The sequence below is a fragment of the Oncorhynchus nerka genome, linkage group LG22 (genome assembly GCF_034236695.1).
Source record: "Oncorhynchus nerka isolate Pitt River linkage group LG22, Oner_Uvic_2.0, whole genome shotgun sequence".
Classification (NCBI taxonomy): Eukaryota; Metazoa; Chordata; class Actinopteri; order Salmoniformes; family Salmonidae; genus Oncorhynchus; species Oncorhynchus nerka.
In genome coordinates, this window is record NC_088417.1 from 41,300,397 (window position 1) to 41,317,660 (window position 17,264).

Below are 17,264 nucleotides of genomic sequence, written 5' to 3' on the forward strand. Positions count from 1 at the left end.
CAATTGTGGTATCCAATTGGTAGTTACAGTCTTGTGTCATCTCCCGTATGGACTCAGGAGAGGCGAAGGTCAAGAGCCACGTGTCCTCCGAAACACAACCCAGCCAAGCCGCACTGCTTCTTGACACAATGCCCGCTTAACCCAGATGCCAGATTCCTTGAAAAGTGCCATTCATTTTCTAATAAAAGCTGAGTACTGGGGTATTGTCCAGACAAAGAGTTTTAGTGTAGCAATATTAAGTTGTATGAAATTAAATCAGATGTGAAAAATAGGCTATAGGCACATTCTGTTGATTTGAATACCTGTAACTACTTAGCACTGATTAATTGCAACACACAATTGGTTTGGTGAGCGCATTAAGCCTTGAACTTCATAGACAAGTGCATTCAGTCATGAGAAAAGGTATTTAAGGTGGCCAATTGCAAATTGTTGTTCTCTTCGACTCTCCTCTGAAGAGTGGCAACATGGGGGCCTCAAAACAACTCTCAAATGCCCTGAAAACAAAGATTGTTCAACATTATGGTTTAGAGGAAGGCTCCAAAAAGCTATCGCAGAGATTTAAACTGTCAGTGTCCACTGTGAGGAACATAGTGAGGAAATGGAAGACCACAGGCACAGTTCTTGTTAAGGCCAGAAGCGGCAGGCCAAGTAAAATATCGGAGAGGAAAATGCGAAGGATGGTGAGAACGGTCAAAAACAGCCCACAGACCACCTCCAAAGACCTACAACATCTTGCTGCAGATGGTGTCACTGTGCATCGTTCAACAATTCAGCGCACTTTGCACAAGGAGAAGCTGTATGGGAGAGTGATGCGGAAGAAGCCTTTTCTGCACACACGCCACAAACAGAGTTGCTTGAGGTATGCAAACGCACATTTGGACAAGCCAGCTTCATTTTGGAATAAGGTGCTGTGGACTGATGAAACAAATGTTGAGTTATATGGTCATAACAAGGGACGTTATGCATGGCGGCAAAAGAACACAGCGTTCCAAGAAAAACACTTGCTACCCACAGTAAAATTTGGTGGGGGTTCCATCATGCTGTGGGGCTGTGTGGCCGGTGCCGGTACTGGGAATCTTATGAAGGTTGAGGGTCGCATGGATTCCACTCAATATCAGCAGATTCTTGGGAATAATGTTGAAGAATCAGTCACAAAGTTGAAGTTACGCCGGGGCTGGATATTTCAACAAGACAACGACCCAAAACACTGCTCAAAATCTATCCGGGCATTTATGCAAAGGAACAAGTACATGATGGCCGCCTCGCTTCGCGTTCCTAGGAAACTATGCAGTTTTTTGTTTTTTTACGTGTTATTTCCTACATTAGTACCCCAGGTCATCTTAGGTTTCATTACATACAGTCGAGAAGAACTACTGAATATAAGATCAGCGTCAACTCACCATCAGTACGACCAAGAATATGTTTTCCGCGACGCGGATCCTGTGTTCTGCCTTACAAACAGGACAACGGAATGGATCGCATGCAGCAACCCAAGAAAACGACTCCGAAAAAGAGGGAAACGTAGTGGTCTTCTGGTCAGACTCCGGACAAGGGCACATCGCGCACCACTCCCCAGCATTCTTCTTGCCAATGTCCAGTCTCTTGACAACAAGGTTGATGAAATCCGAGCAAGGGTAGCATTCCAGAGGGACATCAGAGACTGCAATGTTCTCTGCTTCACGGAAACATGGCTTACTGGGAAGACGCTATCCGATGCGGTGCAGCCAACGGGTTTCTCCACGCATCGCGCCGACAGAAACAAACATCTTTCTGGTAAGAAGAGCGGCGGGGCGTATGCCTCATGACTAACGAGACATGGTGTGATGAAGGAAACATACAGGAACTCAAATCCTTCTGTTCACCTGATTTAGAATTCCTCACAATCAAATGTAGACCGCATTATCTTCCAAGAGAATTCTCTTCGATTATAATCACAGCCGTATATATCCCCCCAAGCAGACACATCGATGGCTCTGAACGAACTTTATTTAACTCTTTGCAAACTGGAAACCATTTATCCGGAGGCTGCATTCATTGTAGCTGGGGATTTTAACAAAGCTAATCTGAAAACAAGACTCCCTAAATTTTATCAGCATATCGATTGCGCAACCAGGGGTGGTAAAACCTTGGATCATTGTTACTCTAACTTCCGCGACGCATATAAGGCCCTGCCCCGCCCCCCTTTCGGAAAAGCTGACCACGACTCCATTTTGTTGATCCCTGCCTACAGGCAGAAACTTAAACAAGAGGCTCCCACGCTGAGGTCTGTCCAACGCTGGTCAGACCAAGCTGACTCCACACTCCAAGACTGCTTCCATCAGGTGGACTGGGACATGTTTCGTATTGCGTCAGATGAAAATATTGACGAATACGCTGATTCGGTGTGCGAGTTCATTAGAACGTGCGTCGAATATGTCGTTCCCATAGCAACGATAAAAACATTCCCAAACCAGAAACCGTGGATTGATGGCAGCATTCGCGTGAAACTGAAAGCGCGAACCACTGCTTTTAATCAGGGCAAGGTGTCTGGTAACATGTCCGAATATAAACAATGCAGCTATTCCCTCCGCAAGGCTATTAAACAAGCTAAGCGTCAGTACAGAGACAAAGTGGAATCTCAATTCAATGGCTCAGACACAAGAGGCATGTGGCAGGGTCTACAGTCAATCACGGACTACAAGAAGAAACCCAGCCCAGTCACGGACCAGGATGTCTTGCTCCCAGGCAGACTAAATAACTTTTTGCCCGCTTTGAGGACAATACAGTGCCACTGACACGGCCTGCAACGAAAACATGCGGTCTCTCCTTCACTGCAGCCGAGGTGAGTAAGACATTTAAACGTGTTAACCCTCGCAAGGCTGCAGGCCCAGACGGCATCCCCAGCCGCGCCCTCAGAGCATGCGCAGACCAGCTGGCCGGTGTGTTTACGGACATATTCAATCAATCCCTATACCAGTCTGCTGTTCCCACATGCTTCAAGAGGGCCACCATTGTTCCTGTTCCCAAGAAAGCTAAGGTAACTGAGCTAAACGACTACCGCCCCGTAGCACTCACTTCCGTCATCATGAAGTGCTTTGAGAGACTAGTCAAGGACCATATTACCTCCACCCTTACCTGACACCCTAGACCCACTCCAATTTGCTTACCGCCCAAATAGGTCCACAGACGATGCAATCTCAACCACACTGCACACTGCCCTAACCCACCTGGACAAGAGGAATACCTATGTGAGAATGCTGTTCATCGACTACAGCTCGGCATTCAACACCATAGTACCCTCCAAGCTCGTCATCAAGCTCGAGACCCTGGGTCTCGACCCCGCCCTGTGCAACTGGATACTGGACTTCCTGACGGGCCGCCCCCAGGTGGTGAGGGTAGGCAACAACATCTCCTCCCCGCTGATCCTCAACACGGGGGCCCCACAAGGGTGCGTTCTGAGCCCTCTCCTGTACTCCCTGTTCACCCACGACTGCGTGGCCATGCACGCCTCCAACTCAATCATCAAGTTTGCGGACGACACAACAGTGGTAGGCTTGATTACCAACAACGACGAGACGGCCTACAGGGAGGAGGTGAGGGCCCTCGGAGTGTGGTGTCAGGAAAATAACCTCACACTCAACGTCAACAAAACTAAGGAGATGATTGTGGACTTCAGGAAACAGCAGAGGGAACACCCCCTATCCACATCGATGGAACAGTAGTGGAGAGGGTAGCAAGTTTTAAGTTCCTCGGCATACACATCACAGACAAACTGAATTGGTCCACTCACACTGACAGCGTCGTGAAGAAGGCGCAGCAGCGCCTCTTCAACCTCAGGAGGCTGAAGAAATTCGGCTTGTCACCAAAAGCACTCACAAACTTCTACAGATGCACAATCGAGAGCATCCTGGCGGGCTGTATCACCGCCTGGTACGGCAACTGCTCCGCCCTCAACCGTAAGGCTCTCCAGAGGGTAGTGAGGTCTGCACAACGCATCACCGGGGGCAAACTACCTGCCCTCCAGGACACCTACACCACCCGATGTTACAGGAAGGCCATAAAGATCATCAAGGACATCAACCACCCGAACCACTGCCTGTTCACCCCGCTATCATCCAGAAGGCGAGGTCAGTACAGGTGCATCAAAGCTGGGACTGAGAGACTGAAAAACAGCTTCTATCTCAAGGCTATCAGACTGTTAAACAGCCACCATTGAGTGGCTGCTGCCAACACACTGTCATTGACACTGACCCAACTCCAGCCACTTTAATAATGGGAATTGATGGGAAATGATGTAAATATATCACTAGCCACTTTAAACAATGCTACCTTATATAATGTTACTTACCCTACATTATTCATCTCATATGCATACGTATATACTGTACTCTACATCATCGACTGCATCCTTATGTAATACATGTATCACTAGCCACTTTAACTATGCCACTTTGTTTACTTTGTCTACATACTCATCTCATATGTATATACTGTACTCGATACCATCTACTGTATGCTGCTCTGTACCATCACTCACTCATATATCCTTATGTACATATTCTTTATCCCCTTACACTGTGTATAAGACAGTAGTTTTAGAATTGTTAGTTAGATTACTTGTTGGTTATCACTGCATTGTCGGAACTAGAAGCACAAGCATTTCGCTACACTTGCATTAACATCTGCTAACCATGTGTATGTGACAAATAAAATTTGATTTGATTTGATTTACAATGTTCTGGAATGGCCATCCCAGTCCCCAGACCTGAATATCATTGAGAATCTGTGGGGTGATTTGAAGAGGACTGTCCATGCTCGGCAACCATCAAACCTAACTGAACCGGAGATGTTTTGTAAGGAGGAATTATCCAAAATACCTTCATCCAGAATCCAGACACTCATTAGAGGCTGTTATTTTAGCTAAAGGAGGCTCTACTAAATATTGATGTGATTTTTCTATTGGGGTGCCCAAATTTATGCACCTGTCTAATTTTGTTTTGATGCATATTGCACATTTTCTGTTAATCCAATAAACCTCATTTCACTACTGAATTATTACTGTGTCCATCAGTTATTTGATAGATCAAAATGAAATTGCTGATCCAAACACCCAATTATTTATAAATGGAAATCATGGAAATTGCAGCAAAATCTGCAAAGCTAGGATGGTTGTATCCCCCATACAGTACATTCGGAAAGTATTCAGACCCCTTCACTTTTTACACATTTTGTTACAGGTTTTTAGAAGTGAAAATGTATTAAAGGTACAAAACTGAAATGTTCCATTTACGTAAGTATTCAGACTCTTTACTCAGTACTTTGTTGAAGCACTTTGGGCAGCGATTACAGCTTCAAGTCTTCTACAGGCTTGGTACACCTGTATTTGGGGAGTTTCTCCCATTATTCTCTGCAGATCCTCTCAAGCTCTGTCAGGTTGGATGGAGAGCATCACTGCACAGCTATTTTCAGGTCTCTCTAGAGATGTTAGATCGGGTTCAAGTCCGGGCTCTTGGCTGGGACACTCAAAGACATTCAGAGACTTGTCCTGAAGCCACTCATGCGTTGTTTTGGTGGTGTGCTTAGGGTCGTTGTCCGATTGGAAGGTGAACCGCCGCCCCAGTCTGAGGTCCTGATTGCTCTGGAGCAGGTTTTCATCTAGGATCTCTCTGTACCTTGCTCAGATCATCTTTCCCTCGATCCTGACTAGTCTCCCAGTCCCTGCCGCTGAAAAAGCATTCCAACAGCATGATGCTGCCACCACCGTGCTTCACCGTGGGGATGGTATTGGCCAGGTGCTGAGCGGATCCTGGTTTCCTCCATACGTGACGCTTGGCATTCAGGCCAAAGAGTTCAAACCTGGTTTCATCAAACCAGAGAATCTCGTTTCTCATGGTCTGAGAGTCCTTATGGGGCCTTTTGGCAAAACCCAAAGCAGGCTGTCATGTGCCTTTTACTGAGGAGTGGCTTCTGTCTGGCCACTCTACCATAAAGGTACCATGGTAGTATGTATAATGAGAAATGCCCAAAGATGCCCTATTGGGATATGAGATACTGTACAGCAGGGGTCAGCAACAGGCGGCCTGCGGGCCAAAACCTCCCCACAGTTTATTTATTTTTTGTTGACATTTTTTATTTTATTATGTTACTTAGATTGACGCATCGGTATGCCAATTGACTCTAGGGGGATTTATTCACTAAACTTTTTTAGAGAAACAGGTGGTATGTTTGCCCTCTCTCTCCACACAGTGTCTTCTTGCTTAGTTCCAGAGAATTCATACATGTCTGAACCCAAGCCCTATCTACTTTAACGAACCATGATGACAGCATCTATGGTTAGGGGGTTCGCTGGCATGCACCTGCTCTTCAAAGACTCGTTAAAGATGCAGTCTGGCATCTTAAGCACACAATTCGTAACTTTTTTTTTTTTTTTTTTCAGGACTGAACGGATTAAACGACCTGAATGATGTGGTACACAATTCTGCACAATTTTCCGGGACTCATTTTGGCTCATGGGCATGGTTATTATTAGTGATGTTACGTTTGATACCGGAGCTCTGAGCCTTGCGTCAAAATCTCTTACTTGCGTCAAAAAGCAACTTACTTCAAAGCAGTGTGCCAATGCCTGTATCACTTTATAAAGTGATCAATGACGTCATATTTAATCGTTTGGCTGCTCTAAAATTATTTTAACAAGCAGGTGCCACTAGTTTTCGACACAATTGGCTGGGAATCGTCAATGCTTCAGGAAGCTTCGTTTCCCCGTCACTACTTATTATGGAAAACTAAAACGGAAACTAAAACTATCATGAAATGATTCAGTAAACTGAAGAAAAAAAAATAAACAAACCCGTTTGAAGAACTAAAACTATTATATTTGACTCCAAAACTAAGTCAAATAAAATTATTACTGTATGTTCAGATTTAAAAAACGTTTTATTTTTTTATTTTAAAATTTGGGTAAAACATTTAATGGCGTTTTCAATAGGGTTTAAAAAATAATAATTCTAATGGGGTTTTGAAGCTTCTGAATCTGACGGGTCACATTAAGATTTAGTTTTCATTTAAAATGTATATTCAGCGAGATGACGCTCAGACATTGCGCGTCAACCTATGGTTGCGTACCAATTAATCAACTTTGCAGTCGGGCACCAAATTGCTATAACATCGTTCGTGTTCCTCTGCTCAGACGTTGCTGACGCATACCAGATCTTACAATGCCTAAATACAGTTGAAGTCGGAAGTTTACATACACTTAGGTTGGAGTCATTAAAACTCGTTTTTCAACCACTCCACAAATTTCTTGTTAACAAACTATAGTTTTGGCAAGTTAGTTAGGACATCTACTTTGTGCATGACACAAGTTATTTTTCCAACAATTGTTTACAGACAGATTATTTAACTTATATCACAATTCCAGTGGGTCAGAAGTTTACATACACTAAGTTGACTGTGCCTTTAAACAACTTGGTAAATACCAGAAAATGATGTCATGGCTTTAAAAGCTTCTGATAGGCTAATTGACATAATTTGAGTCAATTGGAGGTGTACCTGTGGATGTATTTCAAGGCCCACCTTCAAACTCAGTGCCTCAGGGCTTGACATCATGGGAACATCTAAAGAAATCAGCAAAGACCTCAGAAAGAAATTGTAGACCTCCACAAGTCTGGTTCATCCTTGGGAGCAATTTCCAAACACCTGAAGGTACCACGTTCATCTGTACAAACAATAGTATGCAAGTATAAACACCCTGGGACCACGCAGCCGTCATACCTCTCAGGAAGGATACACGTTCTCCTAGAGATGAACATACTTTGGTGTGAAAAGTGCAAATCAATCCCAGAACAACAGCAGAGGACCTTGTGAAGATGCTGGAGGAAACAGGTACATAAGTATCTATCTCCACTGTAAAACGAGTCCTATATCGACACAACCTGAAAGGCCGCTCAGCAAGGAAGAAGCCACTGCTCCAAAACCGCCATAAAAAGACAGACTACGGTTTGCAACTGCACATGGGGACAAAGATTGTACTTTTTGGAGAAATTTCCTTTGGTCTGATGAAACAAAAATAGAACTGTTTGGCCATAATGACCATCGTTATGTTTGGAGGAAAAAGGGGGATGCCGAAGAACACCATCCCAATCGTTAAGCACGGGGATGGCAGCATCATGTTGTGGGGGTGCTATGCTGCAGGAGGAACTGGTGCACTTCACAAAATAGAAGGCATCATGAGGGAAAAAAATATGTGGATATATTGAAGCAACATCTCAAGACATCAGTCAGGAAGTTAAAGCTTGGTTGCAAATGGGTCTTCCAAATGGACAATGACCCCAAGCATACTTCCAAAGTTGTGGCAAAATGGCTTAAGGACAACAAAGTCAAGATATTGGAGTGGCCATCACAAAGCCTTGACCTCAATCCTATAGAAAATGTGTGGGCAGACCTGAAAAGGCATGTACGAGCAAGGAGGCCTACAAACCTGCCTCAGTTACACCAGCTCTGTCAGGAGAAATGGGCCAAAATTCAAGTGACTTATTGTGGGAATCTTGTGGAAGGCTACCCCAAACTTTTGACCCAAGTTAAACAATTTAAAGCCAATGCTACAAAATACTAATTGAGTGTATATAAACTTCTGACACACTGGGAATGTGATGAAAAAAATAAAAGTTGAAATAAATCATTCTCTCTACTACATTTCACATCCTTAAAATAAAGTGTTGATCCTAACTGACAGGAATTGTGAAAAACAGAGTTTAAATGTATTTGGCTAAGGTGTATGTAAACTTCAACTGTAGGTATTATACATATCAACTAACCGCGATACTTCGGCGCAACGGATTGAATACAGCTCTAAGTTTGTGTGTGTGGATTGTCGGATGGTCTCGGAGGAGAATCGTTGTCTTTCTTAGAAAAGTGAACCCATCTCTCTAGAGAAACAGATGGGCAATGTGTTAGGAAGTTGTGGTTTACGGATAGAGAGCACGTTTTTTTCTGCTGGGTTTTCACTGAAATGAAGAATATACACATTACAGAGAAATAACTGACAGCTATTCCTCTTCAGTTTAGCACATATTATTATCACACTGTCAGCGTCATACCTTGGAAAATAAAGTGAACATTCTCAAAATTCTAATCGTCTGACTTTCCTTAAATAGTCTGAGTTGTACGTTTGCTCCCACACCTTGTTGACATAACTGATGGATGCCCCTCGAAACCACATCCCGTATGAAACGGTCGTAGCGTTGTTTAGTGCAGTGGTGGAAAAAGTACCAAATTGTCATACTTGAGTAAAAGTAAACATACCTTAATAGAAAATGACTCAAGTAAAAGTGAAAGTTACCCAGTAAAATAATACTTGAGTAAAAGTATACAAGTATTTGGTTGTAAATATACTTAAGTATCAAAAGTAAATGTCATTGCTAAAATATACTTAAGTATGAAAAGTAAAAGTACAAGTATAAATCATTACAAATTCGGAACCACATTTTTTTGTTACATTTTTTAAAGATAGCCAGAGGCACACTCCAACACTCAGACATCATTTACAAACAAAGCATTTGTTTTTAGTGAGTCAGATCAGAGACATGAGGGATGACCAGGGATCTTTTCTTGAGACCCTTTTGGACCATTTTCCTGTCGTGCTAAGCATTCGAAATGTAAAGAGTACTTTTGGGTGTCAGGGAAAATGTATGGAGTAAAAAGGAAATTGGTTTATTTAGGAATGTAGTGAAGTAAAAGTCAAAGTAAAAGTTGTAAAAAAAATAAAAATAAATAGTAATGTACAGATACCCCAAAAAGCATGAATGTTAATGAACCTGTTATTTGTTTTTAAGGAATCTGGTGAGGTCCCAAATCAACACTTTATTGATTAGTCACACCAGAAACACCATCTCGTAACTCTCGTTACTCGATTTGACAAGCTTGACAGGACACAGTTACAGCTCCTTCTCAAACACTCATTTGTGTCAGAGGGTGCATCGCAAATAGCACCCTATTCCCTAGATAGTGCACTACTATTGACCAGAGCCATATGGGCACTGTTCAAAAGTAGTGACCTATATAGGGAACAGGGTGTCATTTGTGATTCACACAGAAATGGAAAAGTTGTTATACACCCTCAGAGCTCACACTGTACAAGCTCTTATGAAAGTGGGCCGCAGACAGTGGCAGCTTCTGGTTTACCAGTGTCTTTTTGTGTCACTATTTTGTCCCACATCTCAGATATGAGAATACATTGCACTAAAGACAAAGTGGGTGTCTGTGTTGACAGAGACAGGAAATTCTGAGTATAGAGACCTTCACCCTCAAGGTCGGCATTTCCAACAGGTTTCCGTGTTATACCATAACTACAGTATACATTTACTATGATAACCTGCCCTGATTCAATACCAAAGTGATAGAATGTGATCAAACCCATTGAAGCCATTTAGGACCAGGAGGAGCCATCACCATCCATGTCATGACATACTGTACATCCTGTGTGTGTACCATGAAACATTCTCTATCATCTAGTTCACAGGTCAAACCGTCATCCATCCATCTCGAGACATCATGCATGATCAGAAAACCTGACAGAAATGTGGCGTTTCAAAATTCCCCTAGATTGACCTCTGTCTGCCCTTTCACTGGCTATCAGCGAAGCCCTATCAGTCACCCTGAAATATAGCCAACCACAACAACTATATGCCAATCCTTGCTCAGAGAGCTGTGACAATGCAAGCCACATGGTGACAGGACTCCTAAACCCACAATGAGTGATAGGGGTCATGTGAAAGAGATGTACAAGACTGTGGGGTGTGACCAACAATATAATTCACTATACCTCTGGGGGCGCCTCATCCAAAGAGAAGCCATGATGACTTGTCCGTCTCTCTGTGTGTCTGCCTCTGTAAGTATGTTCTGTTCGCTTAGCGGGAGACCCTGAAGGTCATCATCTCCTCTGTTATTTTCTGTTCTCTAGCCCATCTGCTTGAGGTGAGGTGGGGAATCCACAATCAGGAGCAGAGTACCCTAAAAACACCAGGGAATTACATGGTACTGTACAGGCTAACCAAAATCGCATTTAAAGGAAATTAGCATTTTGTAATGTAACATCTTGTCAATTATTATCAAATTGTTGAATATTTGCAGCATATTGGTCATGAATGATGCACAACCAAACCAAAAAACAGCAATAAAAGACCGCTAGATCTCGATCTGACTATTTTCCCACTGAGAAAGGGTATGCAGATATCACAGTGATCCTTTCTACTGTAGCCCCATGGGAGCCTCACGATAACTGATGAGAGACGAGAGGAGAGTGGAGAGGTACTGCATTGTGGGTCACAGTGGGAGAGGGGCCTGAGAAGAAGAAGGTTGCCACGACATGCTGGGAGGTTGTCAGGGTGCCATTCTAAGGGAGATGGTTCCACGCCCAACGAGCGTGTCGAACATTTTGCATCTGAACTGACCTGAGGTGCTTTGATACAGTTGCATGGCCAGCCAAAGGCTACACATTCCATTTTCACTACACATCCTAGACTTTCTCTCTCTCCTTTTGATTTTCTCCTTCCCTCAAGGACATCCAAAAATGCAAGACCTCACCCAACACCAACCTGCTCTCCCTCTCGCTCCCTTCTTTATTCCTTTCCTTGTCCTTCCTCCTCCTCTCCCCTCTTCCCGTCTCTGCCAGTGCAGTAATACTGCAGAACTGAGGGACACACCCATCAACATGCTCTCCTCCCCTCTCTCTCTCGCTCTCTCTCTGTCTATCCCTCTCTCTCTGACCCTGAATGTTTCTCTAACATACTGCAGATAATACCGCAGTGCCCACCCAAGGACTAGCCCCCTCTCTCACTCTCTCTTTCTCTCTCCGGCATTGTCATATAAAAGAGAAGCCAGTTTGTAAGAATTTCAGTGTTTCTCCTCTTCACATTGTTTTTGCGAGAATGTGAGGGAAAAAAGTGAATGTACAGGGAGGATCCCAAAATAAGTGAGCAATGTCACTGGAATGCCCTCTACAAGGAGAGGGAGGTATACTGATCATTCTCTCAATATTTTTAGAATGACCCATCAGGAGGAGAGGATTATTAAACAGGAAAGCCAATGAGTCAAACCTGGTGACACATTCTGTGAATGGGCGGACATGGAATTAATTTGATATCCTGTTCATATTTTCAAGGAGAGAAGTAGAGAGCTTGGGAATACAAGGTTCCATCTGCAAAAAAGACGATTCTGAAATAATTGGCTTCAAAGTTCCAAACCCGCATTGGTTTGAATGGTGTCAGCAATTTTTTAAATCTTGTATTCTTATGAAGATAACAACATAAATTGTGGGTATATATAGAGTACTATATAGGTCGAGAACATTGAACAGAACAAGGCTACTGTATGTCAATAGCTCAATTTTGACAAGAATGCAGTGCCATGAAAGGGAAATCCAATTTTAAAGTTCAAGAATAAAGCATGATATGAAACCGTTTGTTTATGGCCTCAAATCTCTACTCTATCTCTGACCCTAAATGTTTCTCTAACATACTGCAGACAATACCACAGTGCCCACCCAATTACTAGCCCCCTCTCTCACTTATTCTCCCTCTCTCTCTGGCCAATGTCATATTCAAGTAAAATATAGTTTGGAAGAATTTCAGAGCGTTTATACTGTTAGGGTCGTCACATTGTTTATGAGAGAATGAGAGGAAAAAAGTGAATTTAGAAGGAGGATCCCAAAAGAAGAGAGCAGTGTCACTGAAGTGCCCTCTACAAGGAGAGGGAAGTATACCACAGATGTTCCATTATATTAACCAGATACTCCATTGGCCACTGAAAAGAAATGTCTTAAAAAATGGAAGGTAGTCAGGAGAAGGCAAGATCAGGTGGGACCATTCTAGCCAATGTGAGAGCAGATACACGTGTGAATAACCTCAATGGTTATCCAGATCCTTGGGACATCCATACCCTCCATTGAAGTTGAAATGTAATGGTTAAGGCACTGTAATGGTCAAGGTACCGGTTTAGAGTATGGAAGTCCCAAGAACAGCACTAATAGGCACAACTTCTAAATAAAGTTGCCGGGTTGTCACCTGTCCTAATTATATCAGTACACTAGTAATAACCTAAGCATTACACAACTTCTATAAAAATAAATAAACCTCACGTAGCAAATAAGCCATTACATTTTTTGTTGACAAATTTCGACACTCATTGACCTCCATACAAAAGCTTCTCTCTTGGTGACGTAATTTTTTACATTTTAAATACGCCACCTGTTGCAGAGTTATCCCTCTCGCTTGGCCAGAAAATCAAAATGGTCTTTTTGGTCTTAATTTAAGGTTAGGTTTAGGCATAAGGTTAGCAGTGGGGTTAAGGTTAGGTTTAAAATCAGATTTTAATTAGAGGAATTGTTGAAATGGGTGTAATTTAGCCATAATAGCAACTTTGTGACTGTGTTAACTAGTGACTACTTGATCATTCTCCACATGTTTTTATAAAACGGGAAAGTCAATGAGTCAAACATGGTGACACATTCTGTGAATGAATGGGCGGACATGGAATTTGTTTGATATCCTGTTAATATTTTCAAGGAGAGAAGTAGAGAACCTGGGACTACAAGGTTCTATCTGCAAACACATGATTCTGAGATAATTGGCTTGAAAGTTGAATGGTGTCAGCAATTTGATCTTGTATTCTTTTGAACTTAACACGAACTTGAGATATGTAGAGTACATATAGGTAGAGAACATTGAACAGAACAAGGTTATGTCAATAACAAAAAGAGCACACAAAATTAGAACTGTCAACGTTGAACTAAGTGCCATGAAAGGGAAGTCAAATTCAAACATTCAAGAATCCGACATGATATTAAACCATTTGTTCTGGCCTCAAATCACTACTTCTTTGACGTTTTCTCATCAGTGTCCTTCAAAAAATACATGAAGAAATCAAAATGATTGCAAAAAATATAAAATGGCTCCTTTATCTTGGAGCCAGATTCAATAAAACCTGCATTAGCAATGTTTATGAAGCATCTTTCTTTAGACAACTACACCTTGCGCCAACACATATTTTTCAGAACTGGAAGTGTCGACCTGCTGTGAGTAAAATAATGTCACACTATGTCTTATTTATCAAGCGTCTCAAAGTATGAGTGCTGATCCAGGTTCAGGTCCCCCCTATCCATGTAATCATATTCATTGTGATCCACAAGGCAAAACTGATCCTAAATCAGCACTCCTACTCCTAGGCCCCTGGTCTAAATCAGTTACCAAGAATAGCAACGACCAAACATTGCAGATCCCGAGGACCAGAGTTGCCCAACCATGCCTTATACTGAAGAAATGGTGACCTCTTCTGGCCCTGCCTTCCCATGTGTTGTGTGTGGATAGACTAACTGGTGGGGGCTAATCTGTTGTTTCCCTAGCAGTTTATTTCCGTTCCATTAAACTGGAACCTGCATATACAAGTCTTTTTGGTGAGTCAAACGTCCCGTAATGTACACTACATGACCAAAAGTATGTGGACACCAGCTCATCGAACATCTCATTCCAAAATCATGGTTATTAAAATGGAGTTGGTCCCCACTTTGCTGCTATAACAGCCTCAACTCTTTTGGGAAGGTTTTCCACTAGATGTTGGAACAATGCTGCGGGGACTAGCTTCCAATCAGCCACAAGAGCATTAGTGAGGTCGGGCACTGATATTGGGCAATTAAACCTGACTCGCAGTCGGCATTCCAATTCATCCCAAAGGTGTTCGATGGGGTTCAGGTCAGGGCTCTGTGTAGGCCAGTCAAGTTCTTCCACACCGGTCTCGACAAACCATTTCTGTATTGACCTCGCTTTGTGCATGGGGGGGGGGGGAATTGTCATGCTGAAACAGGAAAGGGCCTTCCCCAAACTGTTTCCACAAAGTTAGAAGCACAGAATCATCTAGAATGTCATTGTATGCTGTGGCATTAAGAGTTCCTTTCACTGGAACTAAGGGGCCTAGCCCATACCATAGAAAACAGCCCCAGACCATTATTCCTCATCCAAAAAACTTTACAGTTGGCATAGTGCATTGGGGCAGGTAGCGTTCGCCTGGCATCCGCCAAACCCAGATTTGTCCATCGTACTGCCAGATGGTGAAGCGTGATTCATCACCCCAAAGAATGCGTTTCCACTGCTAAAGAGTCCATTGGCGGCGAGCTTTACACCACTCCAATCGACACTTGGCATTGCGCATGGTGATCTTAGGCTTGTGTGCGGCTGCTTGGCCATGGAAACTCATTTTATGAAGTTCCTGACAAACAATGATTGTGCTGACGTTGCTTCCAGAGGCAGTTTGAAACCCGGTAGTGAGTGTTGCAACCAAGGACAGACGATTTGCACTATGTGCTTCAGCACTTGGCGGTCCCGTTCTGTGAGATGTGTGGCCTACCACTTTGTGGGCTTTCCTAGACTTTTCCATTTCACAATAACAGCACTTACAGTTGACTGGGGAAGCTCTAGCAGGGCATACATTTGACAATCTGACTTGTTAAAAAGGTGGCATCCTATGACGGTGCCATGTTTATAGTCACTGAGCTCTTCAGTAAGGCCATTCTACTGAATGTTGGTCTATGGAGATTGCATTGCTGTGTGCTCAAATTTACACACCTGTCAGTAACGGGTGTGGCTGAAATAGCCGAATCCATTAATTTGAAGGGGTGTCCACATACCTCTGTATATATACTGTATTTCGTTGTCTAGAAAATGTTTTTCTTGCTCTAGCTAAATTTGACTACAAGGTGTTTTCTAGAAAAGATGCAGGGTAAGCACAGAGTCATTTGTAGAAAACAAGAGTTCTCTGTTTATTTTTTCCAGCGGCAACATACTGTCAACAACAGTACAGACTCACAACTTTAAATTGATTTGCACACATCGCAGTTTGAAATGTCCAAATTAAAAATAAAACACAACTATGAAAAATGGCATACACTCAAATCACACTCAAAACCTATAAAAAATATAAAACATTAACAGTACTATGTTTTTAATCATCTTAATTCGGACAAGTACCATTCAGAGAACAAAACATTGAACACAACTGAGCAGACAAATAAAACTTGAACCATACTTTTTTTAAATAGAAGAAATACGTCATTTCGTCATGCAGAAGATGTAACATTAAATAATAAATCAAAACAAAAAGAATATATATTTCTCTATATAGCTCTCTTTTTAAAATGTTCAAGTCAAAGCACTTCCATCTCTTACACAGGGAAAAACTCAAATCTTTAAAAAAAAACAACAGAACCCACAATGCTTTCATAGCTGCCATCTTGTTGTATGGCCTTCATCGAAAATATTTAAATCTCAGCAACATCTTTTTGGCACATAAAATACGTGCATAATGGCAGTAGCATTTTGCATTATAAAAAAGTGCAGCTCTTTCTCCATTTAAAATCAAACAAAACATTCTGTGCACCGACGTCGTTGGGAGAGGGCATCGATGTCTCCCGAAACCGGCATGAGGCGAGCGGTTGTACCAGGGTTTCAGTCCTACTGCTGCTGCAGCATGCTCTTGATTGTCTTGTTGGTCGATTCGTCATTCAAATGCTTGGTTGTGTACCTGCGAGAGACAGATGAATAGACAGACCAGACAGAGCGATCAGTGCCAGGATCTGTGACCGTAACACGACTGCTCTTGCAGAGAGTGTGAGAAAGCCTTGATGACAGTATCACAGCTCTGAACGTTGATTTCCAGTCTGGCGTTCTCCCCTCAGAGACAGATGTGCAATCCCAGAAAGACAGCAAGAAAGAGAAAAGAGGGCTGGAGGCTTTGACCCAGGAGTGACCTCACGTGACTGGAAGAGAGTGACTGAGCGTGCCCGAAGGACCTGATGATGTGATGTGCAGATGTGGTTAACACGAAAATGGCCGTGTCAGCTGCGAACAGCTGCGAGAGCGTGAGCCACTTAGATTTAAGAAGAGGGCAGGGCACCGGGGCTCAAAGAAATTTAATTCTCTCTGATCTTCAATAATCTAAAACTGTGGGATTCCACATTTAACACAAACAACATATTATTTTAATACCTCTTAACGTGTTGAAAAAAAAACGGAATAATGAAGGAAAAGTGGCCAAATATGGCTGTATATAGTAAGTATGCTACTACTGTCTGTTAAAGTGTGAGAAGAAAAAGGTTGCAACAGTATTCTGTAAAACATATTCTCTGTTAAAGAAAAGCATTGTTCAGCTATAGACAAGGTGTGCCTTACCTGAGAGCGTTTAAAAGGCCTTCTACGCTGTTGGGCGGTTGATCTCGGAGGACCTTTATGCACCCTTTCATC

The 17,264-nt window shown here is 42.7% G+C and overlaps 1 protein-coding gene across 1 annotated transcript in view; it reads right to left on the bottom strand.

Annotated features, from left to right (window-relative positions):
* Positions 1-15,756: 15,756 nt before the first annotated feature.
* Positions 15,757-17,264, bottom strand: part of LOC115105180 (CYFIP-related Rac1 interactor B-like) — a 59,515-nt gene continuing 58,007 nt past the window's right edge. The window contains exons 11-12 of the mRNA XM_029626873.2: positions 17,193-17,263; positions 15,757-16,545 (exon numbers count right to left, since the gene is read on the bottom strand). Coding sequence (XP_029482733.1) covers positions 16,476-16,545; positions 17,193-17,263 — 141 coding nt within the window. The 3' untranslated portion in view covers positions 15,757-16,475. The remainder of the gene's footprint in view (positions 16,546-17,192; position 17,264) is intronic.